Source organism: Tachysurus fulvidraco, chromosome 1 (assembly GCF_022655615.1).
Source record: "Tachysurus fulvidraco isolate hzauxx_2018 chromosome 1, HZAU_PFXX_2.0, whole genome shotgun sequence".
Classification (NCBI taxonomy): domain Eukaryota; kingdom Metazoa; phylum Chordata; class Actinopteri; order Siluriformes; family Bagridae; genus Tachysurus; species Tachysurus fulvidraco.
This window is the reverse complement of record NC_062518.1, coordinates 11406919-11424581: the sequence shown is the minus strand read 5'-3', so window position 1 is coordinate 11424581 and position 17663 is coordinate 11406919. Positions and strand designations below refer to the sequence as shown.

The 17663-nt window shown below is 41.3% G+C and overlaps 1 protein-coding gene across 4 annotated transcripts in view; it reads right to left on the bottom strand.

Moving 5' to 3' along the window:
• Nucleotides 1-17663, bottom strand: part of galns (galactosamine (N-acetyl)-6-sulfatase) — a 30524-nt gene that overhangs the window by 2533 nt on the left and 10328 nt on the right. For 3 of the 4 annotated variants that reach the window (XM_047822281.1, XM_047822293.1, XM_047822285.1), the window contains exons 8-14: nucleotides 17215-17354; nucleotides 16963-17110; nucleotides 13812-14054; nucleotides 13298-13355; nucleotides 12164-12300; nucleotides 11497-11599; nucleotides 4788-4909 (exon numbers count right to left, since the gene is read on the bottom strand). In XM_047822281.1, coding sequence (XP_047678237.1) covers nucleotides 4788-4909; nucleotides 11497-11599; nucleotides 12164-12300; nucleotides 13298-13355; nucleotides 13812-14054; nucleotides 16963-17110; nucleotides 17215-17354 — 951 coding nt within the window. The remainder of the gene's footprint in view (nucleotides 1-4787; nucleotides 4910-11496; nucleotides 11600-12163; nucleotides 12301-13297; nucleotides 13356-13811; nucleotides 14055-16962; nucleotides 17111-17214; nucleotides 17355-17663) is intronic. The other variant, XM_027133034.2, reaches the window with a different exon arrangement.

The window sequence follows — 17663 nt, the reverse complement described above, 5'->3', positions numbered from 1 at the left end:
CACACTAACACCTGCTCCTCTAACGCCTCCACGAGATGCACCACATCCAAGCACTAACCGATAATGATGAGTCGGCTTATTACACAAAAGACAGAAGTGCGGAGACCGGAACAAGACATTTGTGACACGTGTCAATTAAACATAGAGTGGATATAAAAAGTCTACACAGCACTTTTTTTTTCAATAATTTTGTTTGTATTGAACTTACAGAGAAATGCTTGGCTCAGACAGAAGATGATCAGCTCATAAATTAGAAAGCCTAGATTGTAGAATCATGTTTAATTAAGTTTTCGGTTTAAGGTACAGTAGATGTTGGATAGTTTGATAACAATTCCCATCTTTTGCCGCATTATGTCTTATACCTTAAACTCAGAACCCATAAGCACTGAATCAATTAACACTGGTGTATTTATTTATGCCGAGCGTCCGGCTGAAGGAAAAAAAATTGCTCTGTCAGCACAGTTCGTTAGCATCGTTCACGCCAACAGTTTCCCCTCCACAACCGCAGTGGCATAAATTATAATAACACCTCATGCAAATGCAGGCCTTTGATTTATAATGCATGACACCCAAGGGGCAGGGGTATTGCTCAGGTGTCACCACACTGATTAGTGATTCACAACCCCACTGCTTCCAACGCACCCACACGTGCACACACACCTCTCTGCCTTCCAAAAGCTCTATTGTAAAACCATTAAAATAAGTCCATACATGAACAAAACACCTTGCACAACAGTATGGACAAATAAAGACGCCCAACTCTCTCTCATGCTCAAACGCACGCACGCGCGCGCACACACACACACACACACACGAGAGAGAGAAAGACAAGAGAATTGAGCTCAAGAGACAATCAAATACCTCTGCCCTTTCTCTCTGTGTGGAAATTGAGCAATTCAGTCGAGACTATCGATTGGAGACTGAAACGTTCGTGGGAAGCAGATGAGGCCTGTGCTGCTGGCAACATTAGCCTTGGGGCTTAAGTTTTCAGCGTGGGGCGATAAGGCCACGGAGTGTGTGCAGCAGTGGGTGGAGAAGACAGGGACTGTGTCCAGGGACAGATTTCACCAGTCAATTGTCCTAGTTAGTGTGTTTTCCCTGCCAGTGCAATGCTAACACTCTCGTTCATCATTCATTCCACAAAAGGCAGTATGATACCCATAAGAAGAAAATGACCAATCCAGACATCAGATTGTCTTATAGTTTAAAAACAATTAAACCATAAATAAAACATTCAAAACAAATCCAGTGTTTACTAAAATAACTCAGCAATACAGCCCATGAAGCTAGTGTCCATAAATAAGTGTGTCAGCACCTGTGTTGTGCTCGACTGTATTGGGATATGATGTACTGAAATGTTTTATGTTAGGAAGGTGTGCAGTGTTGAACTATGTTTGATGTTGTGTGGAGTTGGATGATGTGCAGTTTTGAACTGTGTTGGATGATGTGCAGTGTTGAACTGTGTTGGATGATGTGCAGTGTTGAACTGTGCTGGATGATGTGCAGTGTTGAACTGTGCTGGATGATGTGCAGTGTTGAACTGTGCTGGATGATGTGCAGGGCTGAACTGTGCTGGATGATGTGCAGTGTTGAACTGTGCTGGATGATGTGCAGTGTTGAACTGTGCTGGATGATGTGCAGTGTTGAACTGTGCTGGATGATGTGCAGTGTTGAACTGTGCTGGATGATGTGCAGTGTTGAACTGTGTTGGATGATGTGCAGTGTTGAACTGTGTTGGATGATGTGCAGGGTTGAACTGTGCTGGATGATGTGCAGTGTTGAACTGTGCTGGATGATGTGCAGTGTTGAACTGTGCTGGATGATGTGCAGTGTTGAACTGTGCTGGATGATGTGCAGTGTTGAACTGTGCTGGATGATGTGCAGTGTTGAACTGTGCTGGATGATGTGCAGTGTTGAACTGTGTACTGGGTTGGTTTGTGCTGAATACCATTTGTCAGAGCTGTGTTTGAATGTCTTGCATTAAATTACACTTATATGAGCTGTGTTATATTGTGTTGGTCTGCGTTGTGTTGTGCTGTGTTGGGAACGATTGGAGGTAGGAATGTTCAGTCGGGCTCTACATCATCTTAAGTGGCTCTTTAGGTAAAGACTGAGATTAATGAACACAGAGTGTGGCAAGAAGGTGGGGGAGAGAGTCAAAAGCAGGCGCTTCCACACACACACACACACACACACACACACACACACACACACACACACACACACACACACACACACACACACACACACACACACACACACACACACACACACACACACACACAAAGAGAATGGCAAGGGTTAAATTGTGACACAAGACGAACACCTTCTGAAAGCCAAATAAATTCTACAGCCTTCCACACAGCTATTGATTTTTTCTGAGAATCTCTTTTCGCTCCCTTACTTGAGTCCAATGGAGCAAAAAAGGATGGAGAGATCAAAAAACAACATTAATGTTTAATTATTCCATCTTGCTTTGAGAGAGAGCAGATATCTTGGGGGTGGAAGCAGGGAGGTGGAAAAGAAAAAAAGGAGGAGGAGGAAGGAGGAGAAGGAGGAAGATGAGAAAGACACAGAAAAGACAATGGTTGTAGAAAAGAAAGAAAGAAAGAAAGAAAGAAAGAAAGAAAGAAAGAAAGAAAGAGCACACGAGAGAGAGAGTGTTGTAGATATGAGATTCCTTTACATGATAAAAGGAGAGTTGTACTGTATGTAGGAGAATGAGAAATGAGAGAGAGATTGACAGATTTAAAAAGAAAAAAAAAAGATGTGTATGTGTGTGTCAGAGAGAGAGAGAGAGAGAGAGAGAGAGAGAGAGAGAGAGAGAGAGAGAGATGAAGTGAATGAGACAGATAGAAAGAGAGGCAGGCCATGGGGATTTCAATAGCCTAAGGGCCAAAAGGATAATACAACTGACAACAAGCAAATAAAGGCAGATAGAGCTGGATCTGTCTATAACTCACAGAGCAGGGGTAGGAGGTCAGGGCAAAACCTTCTGCTCTCTCCTCCATTACCAAAGTTGTTGGTAATTTATAAAAATTTTTAATGACAATTATTATTATGACTTTTTTTTTAAAAAAAAAAAAAAAAAGCAAGCATGTTTCCACAGCCTTGTTTTTTTTTTTTACAATCCCGTGACCACAGGAGTGTCCATTAATCAGTGTCTCCTTCCGGCTTCCAGCGCCACCTCGACAATCTGTCTTAGAATTTTATCCAGCAGCTCGTGCACATGCAGATAATGATCTTTTAAGGCGCTGTTTGCAATCACGAAAAGAGCCGTTTAATCAGCCTCCCTCGGAGCGTGCAGATCAATCTGGATCAGTATCGATCGGAGAGATTCAGTCTCTCGCTCCTTTTCCTCCTCCTCCTCCTCTCCATTCAGCAGGCGGCACTGAGCCGAGGCAGACAAACAAGTCAGAGACTACAGGGATGATACCAAAGACCTCCATCGCTGTTTATGACAGAACGTCTTAGATAAGATGCTGGAAGATGTCCGCTGAGCCGAAGGCCAGCGTCTACAATTAGGTTTCAAAATTCCACTACAGAATAAAATACTCTATTCTTCTCATATCATTAGGGTCAATAATATGGCAACCTTCATGAATATCGCAGAAAACATAAAATTTGCCATAAACACAATTTTATGTTCCATCCAGTCACCTTGCCTAAATACCATATACTATTTTTATAACTTAATTTGTTTATTCATGATCGTGCATGCTTAGAAATAGTAATGGAACGCATGCATGAAGCCAAAAAGAGTATCACAGAGCATTTACATGTTAATGCAGAGATCAACTATGAAGTAAATATTACAGTATGAGTGTAACTGATTATGTCATTTTTATTTCAATCAGTGAAATCAGTTTCGATCAGTTTCAATTGCCTTTTGACATTTGCCTGGGACAATACCGCTTTGGGACCATACCGCTTTGGGACGATACCACTGCTGGTTTCAATTAAGAACACAATTCCAAGAAGACGTCCCTCCGGAATTTAAAAGGGATTGTTAACTGGTCATCATGAGGTTAAAACAAAAATCCTTAAAAATCTACTTAGCCTGCAATAGTCAATGCCTTAATTCCATCCATTGCCGGTTGATCTACAACACCGATCTTCCACATAAACAGAAACACGTCCATTACTTCATGTGCTGACAAGAATTTCTACACGAGTGCTGAATGACTGATGAAAGTACTGAACTCTTTACAGGTCAGAGTTTTAGTGAGTGAATTCGATCGTATTCCGTTCATGTTCTGTTCACTGGAGCCACTAAAACAAGGTGTCCAGCCTTATCTGCAGAAGACAGGAGTAGGTGTTCATTTCGGGTCAAGCAGAACGGAGCCAGAACTGATTTCATCTGTTTAAATCAGTTGATCTTGGCTTTCAGTGTACTTAGGTGCGGTATCTGCTTAGTTGGGATGAAGTGGAAGTCTGTATCCACACCGGACACCATTGGTCTGAGTGTCTGAACTGCACAAAGCAATACGAGGTTTGTAAGCATTGTAAACGGTCAGCAGAGAGGTACCGTAGCATCACGTACGGTTTCTATTAAACAATGCAAGTACAGCCAAAGTGTCCTGAGTGTTAGTGTCTACTATTTCACTTCTACACCACTCAGTCTGGACTAAGTGTTTCATGGACACATTTCCAATCAGACTTTTATTTTCTGCCTCCTAGTGGACATGTTTACATTATGTGCAAAAGTTTAAAGGAGTGAAGACACCCAGATATGCAGATGTACAAATCAGGCCTTACTTATGCTGACAGACTTACTCGAGCCATACCTGATTGGACGTTTCTCTCCTGGGTCCCGTCCCAGATGGAAAATGAGAGGTTGCATGGTGTGCTCCCTCTGGATGTGATTGGTAACCTCTGGAACCTCCTGGCCAGGACAAAAGTTTATACCCTGTGGGAAATAATGTATTAATATAGACTAACAAAATCATAGGCAAGATTTTATACTGAAGTAACTAAAGCAACTTAAAAATCAACTGTTTGCAGGTCAGCCAGAGGACTGAAAAATCACATACACCTTTACAGGTCCACAAGTATTCAGACAGTGACACAATTTTCATAATTTTGTATCAGTTATACCACCACCATGAATTTAAGATAAAGCTACCAAGACTGAATTGTCTACTTTCAACATTAGTGGCCTGTTTCCTCATTATTTCATGACAAATTAAGGAGAGAAAAGGTGTGACAATGGTTCCAAGGCTTAAATTTCCAAAGCTCATGATCCAAAGCATACCAACATCATCTGTCAAACATGGTGATGGCAGTGTTATGGCATTGGCAGGTACAACTGCTACTGGAACTGGGTGTTTATTGATGACGCGACTGCTGATAGAAGTAACAGGATGAATCCTGAAGTGTGTAGGAGCTCTATTTTCTGCTCAGATCCAGTCAAATTTGGCAAAACTGCTAAACCCTCACTACCTAGTAAAAACAGATGAACATCCAGAACTTACATGTTTAAACCAAGAGCTTCTTACTGTAAGGCAAAGAAATTAAATGCTCTTAAATGTCCGAGTCATTCAACTGACACTCAAACCAACTGAGCTCGCATTTCACTTACTGATGACAAAACTGAAGGCAGAAAGAGACACAAACAAGCAGCAAGTGAAGTCAAGTAAAGCCTTAGCAAAGCATCCCAAGGGACAAAAACTCAGCTTTTGCTGATGTTCAGGGGATCCAGCCTTTAGGTGGTCAGGTTGTTTGTGCAATTAATCGTGAGCCTGTAAACATTTGCACATTGGGACCGTGTAAAGTTTGCTGGGACGATAAAAAATATTTTGAATTAAAGCTAATATTTACACCAATATGGTGTAAAAAAACAAAAAAACAATTTAATTTAAAATATTATTTCTCTGGCCACAATCTGGTCCTAGGTGTATTTGGACATTTATTAACATGTATTTATTTTTGAAGAAAGTGATTTTTAGGTAAAAAACCTTTTATATTTACCTTTTAATTTTGCAAATTTCTCCTGACATTTTCATTAAAATACTCACGCACAGAAAAATCTGGGTTTGCGGCACAGCATTTAGACAAGAGAAAAACAAATTAGCCTTTAAAATGGCATATAAACTCCAACGCAATAAACAACATTTAAACAGCAAAAATAAAATCAAATATTCACAAAATCCCAAAAGATAAATGTCCAGTTTCTATTCTTTGTTCCATATTTTTGCTCTTGTTTCACATGTACAAACCCCATCACCCACATTTTAGTAGCTTTTTATAATTTTGTAATTATGAATGCCTATTTTTTAAGTAAGTATCTGAATAAATACCTACTATTCAGATCCATATTTACACATAACATCATACCAACATATTGAAAGCATGAGGTATATTGACCGAGTGAAGATGACCCTTATGACACGCTCTTCAGCAGAAATTCAATTAAGAGACATGATGGATGGAGAGATGCAGTGGAAACATCAATAATCCTCAGACTACAAGGAGGATTCAGAATGATAAAAGAACAGACCCGCTGTATGGAAATCTGTGTGCATTTTTGTTCCATTTTTCTGACGTTACACTGCCTGAAGCTATTGTGGTACCTCTTTAACAAGACTCTGGTGAGACTGCAGGGCATCAGTATGTGTGTGTGTGTGTGTGTGTATGTGTGTGCGTGTGTGTGTGTGTGTGTGTGTGTGGCAGCAGGAGGGAAGAAGAGTGTTCTCAATTTGGGGAAGGAGGAAGGTACTGGGGCAAAGGCTATGTATGGAACTGGGACTTCGACACACACACGCACAGTTCATCACTTCGGTCCCGGTAAAAAAATGTTCCTAACACACTGATCTAGGGTCAGCCAACAAATGAAATACACCAAACACGCCGCTATAATAATACACCAGACACGCCGCTATAATAATACACCAAACACGCCGCTATAATAATACACCAGACATGCCGCTATAATAATACACCAAACACGCCACTATAATAATACACCAGACACGCCGCTATAATAATACACCAGACATGCCGCTATAATAATACACCAAACACACCGCAATAATAATGCACCAAACACACAGCTATAATAATACACCAAACACGCCGCTATAATAATACACCAAACACGCCACTATAATAATACACCAGACACGCCGCTATAATAATACACCAGACACGCCGCTATAATAATACACCAGACACGCCGCTATAATAATACACCACACACGCCGCTATAATAATACACCACACACGCCGCTATAATAATACACCACACACGCCGCTATAATAATACACCACACACACCGCTATAATAATACACCACACACGCCGCTATAATAATACACCAAACACGACGCTATAATAATACACCAAACACGACGCTATAATAATACACCAAACACGACGCTATAATAATACACCAGACACATGCTATAATAATACACCAAACACGCCGCTATAATAATACACCACACACGCCGCTATAATAATACACCACACACGCCGCTATAATAATACACCAAACACGCCGCTATAATAATACACCAAACACGACGCTATAATAATACACCAGACACGCCGCTATGATAAAACACCAGACACATGCTATAATAATACACCAAACACGCCGCTATAATAATACACCAAACACGATGCTATAATAATACACCAAACACGCCGCTATGATAAAACACCAGACACATGCTATAATAATACACCAAACACGCCGCTATAATAATACTAAACAAAACACACAGCTATAATAATACACCAAACACACCGCAATAATAATACACCAAACACAGCGCAATAATGCACCAAACACACAGCTATAATAATACACCAAACACATCGCTATAATAATACACCAAACACACCGCAATAATAATACACCAAACACGCCGCTATAATAATACTAAACAAAACACACAGCTATAATAATACACCAATCTAAAATACTACAATACTGCAACACCATTTCTCAATCCAAGTTCCACTGCCTTAAAATACAACTCTCACAGTGTAAAATAATTCGTTTGTTGTGTATTCGGGCATCTGGTTTTAGACAGTAGAATCAAACGACAGCAAATTGAATGCGGCTGCAACCAAACACAGCTGACATAGTTCTGATACTGTCAGAAATATTTTTATTAAAACCTTTGCTGCTTTTACAACGGCCCTCTAAAAGCCACCGATAGGAACACCATAGTATGACCTGCAAACATATGCTTGTACATAGTAAAAATGCTAATACAGTGGTGTGAAAAAGTGTTGGCCCCTTCCTGATTTTTTTTTTTTTGCACGTTTGTCACACTTTAATGTTTCAGATCATCAAACAAATAGAAATATTAGACAAAGATAACACAAGTAAACACAACATGCAGTTTTTAAATGAAGGTTTTTATTATTAAGGGAAAACAAAATCCAAACCTACATGGCCCTGTGTGAAAAAGTGTTTGCCCCCCCAGGTTAAAACAGAACTGTGGTTTATCACACCTGAGTTCATTTTGTCTAGCCACACCCAGGCCTGATTACTGCCACACCTGTTCACAATCAAGAAATCACTTAAATGAGACCTGACTGACAAAGTGAAGTAGACCAAAAGATCCTCAAAAGCTACACATCATGCAGATATTCAAAGACATTCAGGAACAAATGAGAAAGAAAGTAATTGAGATATATCAGCCTGGAAAAGGTTATAAAGCCATTTCTAAAGTTTTGGGACTCCAGCGAACCACAGTGAGAGCCTTTATCCATAAATGGCAAAAACATGGAACAGTTGTGAACTTTACCCGGAGTGGCTGGCCGACCAAAATTACCCCAAGAGCGCGACGACTCATCCAAGACGTCACAAAAACCCCACAACAACATCCAAAGAACGGCAGGCCTCACTTGCCTTAATTAAGGTCAGAGTTCATGACTCCACCATAAGAAAGAGACTGGGCAAAAATGGCCAAGATTCAAGTTCAAAGACGAAAACTGCTGCTGAGCAAAAAGAACATAAAGGCTCGTCTCAGTTTTGCCAGAAAACATCTTGATCCCCAAGACTTCTGAGAAAATATTCTGTGGACTAATGAGTCAAAGGTTGAACTTTTTGGAAGGTGTGTGTCCCATTACATCTGGCGTAAAAGTAACACAACATTTTAGTAAAAAGAACATCATACCAGCAGTAAAAATCTGTTTGTGACCTCAAGCTGAAGCGAACTTTGGTTCTGTAGCAGGAAAATGATCCAAAACACACCAGCAAGCCCACCTCTGAATGGCTGAAGAAAAACAAAATGAAGACTTTGGAGTGGCCGAGTCAGCGTCCTGACCTGAATCCTATTGGGATGCTGTGGCAGTTCATGCTTGAAAACCCTCCAATGTGACTGAATTACAACAATTCTGCAAAGATGAGTGGACCAAAATTCCTCCACAGCGCTGTAACAGACTCACTGCAAGTTTCTCGCTGCTAAGGGCGGCCCAACTAGTTATTAGGTTTAGGGGGCAAACACTTTTTCACACAAGGCCATGTGGGTTTGGGTTTTGTTTTCCCTTAATAATAAAAACCATTTAAAAACTGCATGTTGTGTTTACTTGTTATCTTTGTCTAATATTTAAATTTGTTTGATGTGAAACATTAAAGTGTGACAAACTAAAAAAAAATCAGGAAGGGGGCCAACACTTTCACACCACTGTATATCAAGCTCACTTTTTACTTTTGTATGAAGGTTAGATATTAACATGAGACTTTGGGAATTTCCCATTCAGCCATGACAGCATTAATGAGATCAGCAGCTTAGAGAAGGTCCACATATGGGTGTGATGGTCAGGAGTCCAAAAACATTTGGCTATTTAGTGTATACATGACAATAGCACACCTAGACCTGGAAGTTTTTTAAGGTACTACCATAAATTCTGAGGGATTCATTTTTTTTGGTCAAACATTATATTTTGAAGTGGTTAATAAAATGCTGTACTGTAAGGAATTGTTCAGTGAGAGAGTACACATGAGAGAAATATGACGAAGAGGATGATATGTAATTTTGTATAACTAAGTATGCAGAAAAATAACGATAATAGCGTTACTGTGCTTAGGGTCAAAACAAATAAAGAAATGCCACTGGCTAGAGAGCAAGAATTCATCTTATAGTCCTTATATTATACATATGACCCAACAATCTTTCTAGCTGGCCTCTGGCCTCGCGCCAGTGGAACCACAATAAACCATTTTCATATTTCATTTTTCACCCCTATGATTTCTGACAGGAAGGAGCATCGGATGCAGAGCACTTACTCTGTGAAATTTCTCATTTCACACTTCAGTGACCCTCGTGGGTCTTCAAGAGGAATGCACCCGCATGAATGATACTATTAAGCCATCATTTCAACCACATTTAAGTGCAAAGAAACCAGCAGGGAAAACCTGGTTGTTTTAAAGAACCCTTATACTCATGTAATCCGAAATCATCCAAATCAATTTCAGCAGCTCGGCTTCTTGGACTTACAGCGGCGACAAACGAGACAGAGGTTCAGGGGTCAAAGGGCAAGTCGAGGCTGAATTCTGCAGTTGTCTTCTAAGCGCCACACATACACACACACACACACACTATATATATATATATATATATATATATATATATATATATATATATATATATATATATATATACACACACACATACACACACACACACTCCTGCTCAAAACAAACAAACAAAAAAAAACATATTAACTACAAGGACTCCTCTCCGAGTGTCCCTCTGCCACTTCAACAATCGATAAGACAGCTCACAGGCAATCAGCCGCCATTATTTGTGAAGTTCCACTCCAGTTCACATGAGCTGATAAAGGAGGTGTCTATTGATTCAGTGGCCCTCCAGGAGAGGGCAATTTAAGCAGCCGATGGGGCATAAAACAAACTCAGGGAAGAAAAGCCCTGGGCCAGAGCTGGTTCTGGGGTCTACATGTTGAGTGTCATTCAAGGAATGAAAGAGTGTGTTTTTAACTCTCCATCTCTCTCTCTCTTCTTTTTGTCACTACATCAAGCTTGTAGTATGAAAGGTGGTGCGACAGACGATTCATCCTCACTGAGGTGTGATGACCACATTAAATGAGCAGTTTGTTATTTTTTAAATTGTTTCTAAGCCTTTAACACTGCCATGCATGTGCAGATGCAGAGGATTTTGCTTGTTTGTTTCTTGGTCTCAGACTAAATCAACTCCTACTTTTTTTCTAGAACACAACTAACAACTTTGTTTCAGAAATGTGTAAAGAAGTGTAGGATTTTTTTGTTCTTTTAAGATCACAGAAGGCTCTAAAATGGACAAACTTTAATACTGATTAGGCTTGATTTCTAAGATTTAAAAAAAATCAATGCATTTTTAAAATTGCTTCAGTCTGACACACACACACACACACACACACACACACACACACACACACACACACACACACACACACACACACACACAATCTTTAAGGTTAGGTTATGAGACAGTAGAACACAAGAAAAAAAAGGAAACTGCACACATCATTAGTTCTGACCTTTTTAAACTCCTCCCACGAGTTGGTCCATGTCCAATAATGTGCCTTGTACAGCTCGAGCCGCACTGCCATCATCTCATTGCCACGGTAATAGAAAACAGGCCTGTTGAGTGTGAAATAGGATTGGTGAATTCTGGACAGCAGTGATAAGTCGCCCCATGCTTGGGCACTGCCAACTAACAGTGCCCCTCAGCCTTATCCCATTACGCGCTCAGCAGAACACCTTATCCACTGTGGTGGTCTCTCCCTCTCACTTGCCGCCCCTGTCTGTCCCAACTCTGTCAGTCTTTCTGTCTGCCTCTCTGTCAGTCTGTCTATCAGTCTGTATGTTTGTCAACCCTTCTGTCTGCATGTCTGTCTGTATGTCTGTCAGCCCTTCTGTCTGTCTGTCTGTATGTCTGTCAGCCCTTCTGTCTGCATGTCTGTCTGTCTGTCTATCAGTCTGTCTGTCTGTCAGCCCTTCTGTCTGCATGTCTGCCTGTCTGTCTATCAGTTTGTATGTCTGCCTCTCAGTCAATCTGGCTCTCTGTCTGTCAGACTGCACCTCTCTTTTCCAGTGGTCACATTTTTTAAAAATCTGTGGCGTATCAGTACATTCTTAACCCTCACATGTGTGTGTGTGTGTGTGTGTGTGTGTGTGTGTGTGTGTGTGTGTTTGTGTTTGCACCTTTCTATTACTGAATTGTTAAAGAAGGAGGAACTCAGATCCAGGCCATCAATGATCCGGTCATCAGGAGCATTAAGGCCGGCAAGAGCAAGGCTGGTAGTGAAGAGATCCATCACGGTGCCCAACTGATAGCTCACCTAGTAAGAAAAGACAACGCAGAGTAGAGAAGGACAGAGACACAAAAAGAATGAGAATGAAATGCATACTTATTGAATCTTAGTAGCACTGAATATAGTTCACTTCCTGCACACTAAAATTCTGCAACAACAGTGTTCGTTTATTTTACACTGGAATCAGCCAACAATTTGCTTCTACTCTACACTCACTGTAATAACATGTCTGGTCTTTTCTACACTGTAGTTATGAAGATGATGTTGCCAACAAGTTCAACATCGTTAAATGATATTATTCGACTGTGTTTGTGCAACAAGTGATGCGATGATAATGTAGTCCTATATGTATCTCTTATATGCATATGTTAAATAGTAAAATAGTACAAACACTTTCTCATGGTGTTAAAATAAAACATGGTCACTGTAGGGGATGAGAGGAGGAACCTGGTGACTCCTGATCATACGAGCTACATCACAACACCACACACACACACACACACACACCCTCTCCATGAAGCCCAACAGGGAAACACAAAAGGAGTCCGTCCATGGGGCCCTGATGATGCGCTTCTCCAGTCTCCTCTAATCTCAGGCTCAGCATTATTATACACCACACAAACAGCTCTGTAAATGACGACTGAAGAGGCCGGGTGTGAGGGAATGAGGGAGGGAGGACGAGAAAGAGAGAAAAGGGGGAGATGGGACACGTTTGGAGCTGCAGTTTTATCTCCTTTCTCCAGTCGCGGCACAAAATAAAGCTTTATTTTATTTATAAACTTTGAACTATTTTCCGATAAAATGCCATTTTTTCGCTGTCATCCTTGATCTTCTATTCCATTCTCTCCTGAGCGGCCCTTTGAGGGAGACGGCACGCTCACAATCAGATAGTGCTATCAACCCTGAGCAGCTGGCTGTGCTGTGAGTGCACACACACACACACACACACACACACACACACACACACACACACACACACACACACACACACACACACACACACACACACACACACAAAACCTGCCTCAGCCTCTGTGAATTCTCCATTCTCTCCATCCGCCACCTTCTCAGCTGAAGACGGCCTGGCACATTCCATTATCCACAAACACACACACACACACACACACACACACACACACACACACACACACACACACACACACACACAACCACACACACACACACACACACACAACCACACACACACAACCACACACACACAACCACACACACACAACCACACACACACAGAGGAAAAGGAGAAATCAAAGAAGACAATTAATAAAGTTGACTCCCTACAACCACCAGCGAATCTTATCCAGCTCAATTGGGAAAGAAATACATTGTTGAAAGAAATACAGAAATAAAGAAAGAAAGAACAAACAAACGAACAAGGAAAAAAGGATGACATTTCTTTATCTTCCATTTAAACTCTACCCCCCCAACTCCCCTTTTATTGCAGGGCTGTGCTTTATTCTAGACTGGGTATGTATATGTCTTGGTGGAAATCCTAGAGGAAGTTATCTGAGGAGACAGACCTGCTATCCCTGTCTAATTCACTCCAGCTCTGGGGATCAGCTGATAAAGCAAGCCTAAGCGATGGGGCTGGCAGCTTTGGGGCTGACAGTGGCTCAGCCATTCTCCTCCCCCTCGCAACCCTGCATCCTCCCTGTCCATATGTGGGAATGCTGAGCTGGCCGACGTTCCTCTGCCAACCCATTCCATCACATCCTGAGCCAACTCGGTCTTCTGCTGGCATCCAGAAGTGAAGCCTGCCACGTCTGGAAATCATTAAGCATTTTGGGTCGTGCAGGATGCTGAAAATGCATTGGACATGCACACACAGATTGTTTGGGTTTAATACCCTTAGAAGCTATAAAATAAGGGGCCAGTGTGTTAACGTGACCCACAGGTCAGGGGTATTTACACGGAGATCATTTTACACTTAATGCAGTCGATTACACTCAGTTTAAAGGTGGGGTCTCCGTTGTTTGAGAAATGCTTCAGAAAACTGAGTCGGGACGACAAACTAAACAAAAACAAAACAAACGTGTAGCCAAAGAGCAGAAAGGGGCGGGGCTTGTCAATATGGGCTGAGAGAGTGTTCAGTGCGCATGTGTGAAATTAGCAGAAAGCGGTTTTAACATTGACATGGAGGATAAAAGCAAAGAAAGAAAGCGAAGAAAGACTTACGATAAGGCAAGAAGTAGGACGTGTTAATATAGGGTCAGCTTTCCAGCGCTGGAGAGAACTGAGGGAGCAGGAAGTTGGAGCATATTCACAGATTGGAGTTTCCCGAGTCAATAACTCCTGAGCTAAACGCTGTTACTACACAAATAACACCTCTTTTCTATCGTAGTAATACAGAGAGGCAGCTACAACTGTGTCTTGTGTAGTAACAGCGTTTAGCTCAGGAGTTACTGACTCGGGAAACTCCAAACTGTGAAAATGTGACCGACTTTACTTAAGACGCCGAGACGCTTTTTTCCTTCTTGATTGGTGAGTAACGTTGGTTTTGCTTTGTTACACAGAACTAATATATGCCTTTGTCCTTTGCATGATTATGCTTGTGTGTCATTTTTGCTTGTTTGTTCAGCTTTGATAAAGACATTTCTTTCCATTAGTTGCCTGGGTTACGTATGTATGTGTGGGTGGAGCTATCAATACAGGGGTGGGACCCATTTGGGGTTAGGGGCGTGTTTGTTTTGGTGATTTCAAATGTCAACATTGGTGATTTCAAACAACAGAGACCCCACCTTTAACTCCATCCTAATGGGCCAAATACTTATGCAATCTTACAGTATACAATAAACTTTTTTGATTTGAAAACTATACAGATTTGCTCCTGCTTCAACATTGCAATCACCTAACTAGCTTTAAAAAGGTATTATGATTATTATTCTAGCTAGTGTATAGCATTATAAAAAGGAAATGAACTTTGAGATGGTAAATATTGCTAGTTGATTGTATAAATATATGAATAGAAGAAGGCATTAAATTAGCCGACATTTAAACCCAAAGGCTTTCATAGCAACAACCGAGCATAGTGACCCTAACATTTTAAAAGCCTTCGTTCTTAAGCCTCATTCTGTATTAATATTAATAATAATAATAATAATAATAATAATAATAAGGCACAAGCTGCAAAAACAGTGCTGGTATCAGTGTGTCCCATATGAGGAAGCAGAGCTAGAATCTGAAAGCTGGGTCAGGTTTACTCTGCAGCTGGCGGGCAAATTTTAACAGCATGGAACACCTGCTTGCCCTGGCACTGCCCTCCACTCCACCGCTCCTCTCCTCCACCACTCTATCACTCCCTGAACACCTGGCATCCACACGAACAAAACTTCCCTCTGCTGCCAACTTCTAGGCTTCCACATGCTCTCAGACACACATACACACACCCGACCCACTCACCCCTCCTCCTCTTCCCCAGCCTGTCCTTTATCCCACACGCCTGGCATATTCAGATATAGAAGCCCTCATTACAGCTCAATCCAACCTCGGCAAACACACAAACAGATTAGCCGCTTAAGACGTTCCCAATCCCTCTCTGCGCTATCAGAGTCCTGCACACCCGTCAGATACGAGCCGGGGGCAGAGCTTAACGCGGCCCGCAGACACCTCACCATTCCAGATCCTCCAAAAATCCCTACCCTGTGCCTTAGCGCTGTCTCGCAGCCACCCATAATACAATTAAAAGTCATTTGCAGAACGTGCAGCTTTAGCGGATCAGTAAAGAGAGGCTTCCTCTCAGCCAGGAGAAAGAGAGAGAGAGAGAGAGGGAGAGAGAGAGAGAGAGGGAGAGAAGGAGCACAGACAGTCTCAGAAGTTGTGTTGAGAAACACATGCACACACAAATGGAAAAAAAAACAACTTGCTTTTTTTGTATCTTTGTCAAAAAAGGCAGGAGATTCTGGTGTGTTCCTTTGAGAAGAGGGATTGAATTACAATACCTGATGAGGCCATTAACACTGATTCAAAAGTCAAAACAATTGAGAAGGATCGGTTAGCGGATTAAAGCCAAAAGCATTCACTAACTGCTGAATAAATAAATGTATTTATCCAATTCTTCCCCTCTGGATAGAAGCCATAAGCCCTAATTTATCCCCATACTTTTAAGATGAACTGACTTCTACAGCAAAGCAATGTATGCTATCATTATCCCCCTTAGCCTAAAGGTTATTAATGCTTATTGAAACTTATCAGATTCTTCCAAGCTGGTGAAGTGTATGGCTAGATTAAGCTGTAAATAGTGACACGTTGCACTGAAATCAGGTGTCTACAGTCTAGTTCATTCCACACTCCACTTCTACAGCATTATTATTCAGACTTAGCAAACTATATTACACGCATGACTAGCCAAGTTCATTTTTTGTACTTGAACAGAGATCATAAACACCACTCACACAAGTTTTCTGAAGTTAGCTACCCAGACACATCGATGCTGGAGCGACTAGATGCCGGAGATACATCTTTACTGTTGGTTTACATTTCAACATACCATGACCTCCAGTCATGCGTTTTATTTGTGAGAAAAGTAAAGTTCGGAACAACAACGAAGGAACTCCAGGAACCAACGTGCAAGTAGAACCAACTCCAGTCTTATAAATAATAATAATATCTGTAACGTTGGAAGAAACCAATGCTTTTCTGTTAAACATATAGAATTATGAGTGAGCGTAATACCCTGCTATAGTATTAGTGCTGTTTGCTAATAGGGAAATTCGCACCGTTCCTGCCGGGATTCGTCCAGGCCACCAAGCAATAGCAGGCTCCCTCATTCCTCCCTCAAAGGTTGTCTCCTTTCCGCAAAGGAATGGTCCGTTACTGCCACCTGAAAACACAGACAGAACTCAATCACAAGCATACTTAACAAAGCCACAAAAGAAACAGAGAGAGCAACACTGAGCTCCGGTGTTAAGTTTTCCAGCTCCTCACTTTGCCCTGGTCCAGACATCACTGCAGCACCGTTATCAGAAGTGAAGAACACAAAGGTGTTCTTGTCGATGCCCAGCTCAACCAGCTGAGCCAAAATCTTCCCCACACTGTGGTCCAGCTCCATCACAGCATCACCATAACTACAAGACACACCATCACACATTTTAGGACTTCTATATAGACCAACAATGAAGCTATACGAAAGCATCAAAAATTCTACATGTAACATCAACAGCATATTACAACAGAGGCCAAAACTACAAATATATCCGAAACATTTAATAGTAAAAAAAAATCATCAATTCCTCAATGCAACCATGAGGGCAGAAGTGTGAAAAGGAATAATAGCATTATTTTTATTCTTAATGAGGATACTTAAGAATACTATTCTTAATAAGGATGCTTTCTAAAATAAGAATTGGGACTAAAGCAGCTTACGCTTCTGTCTG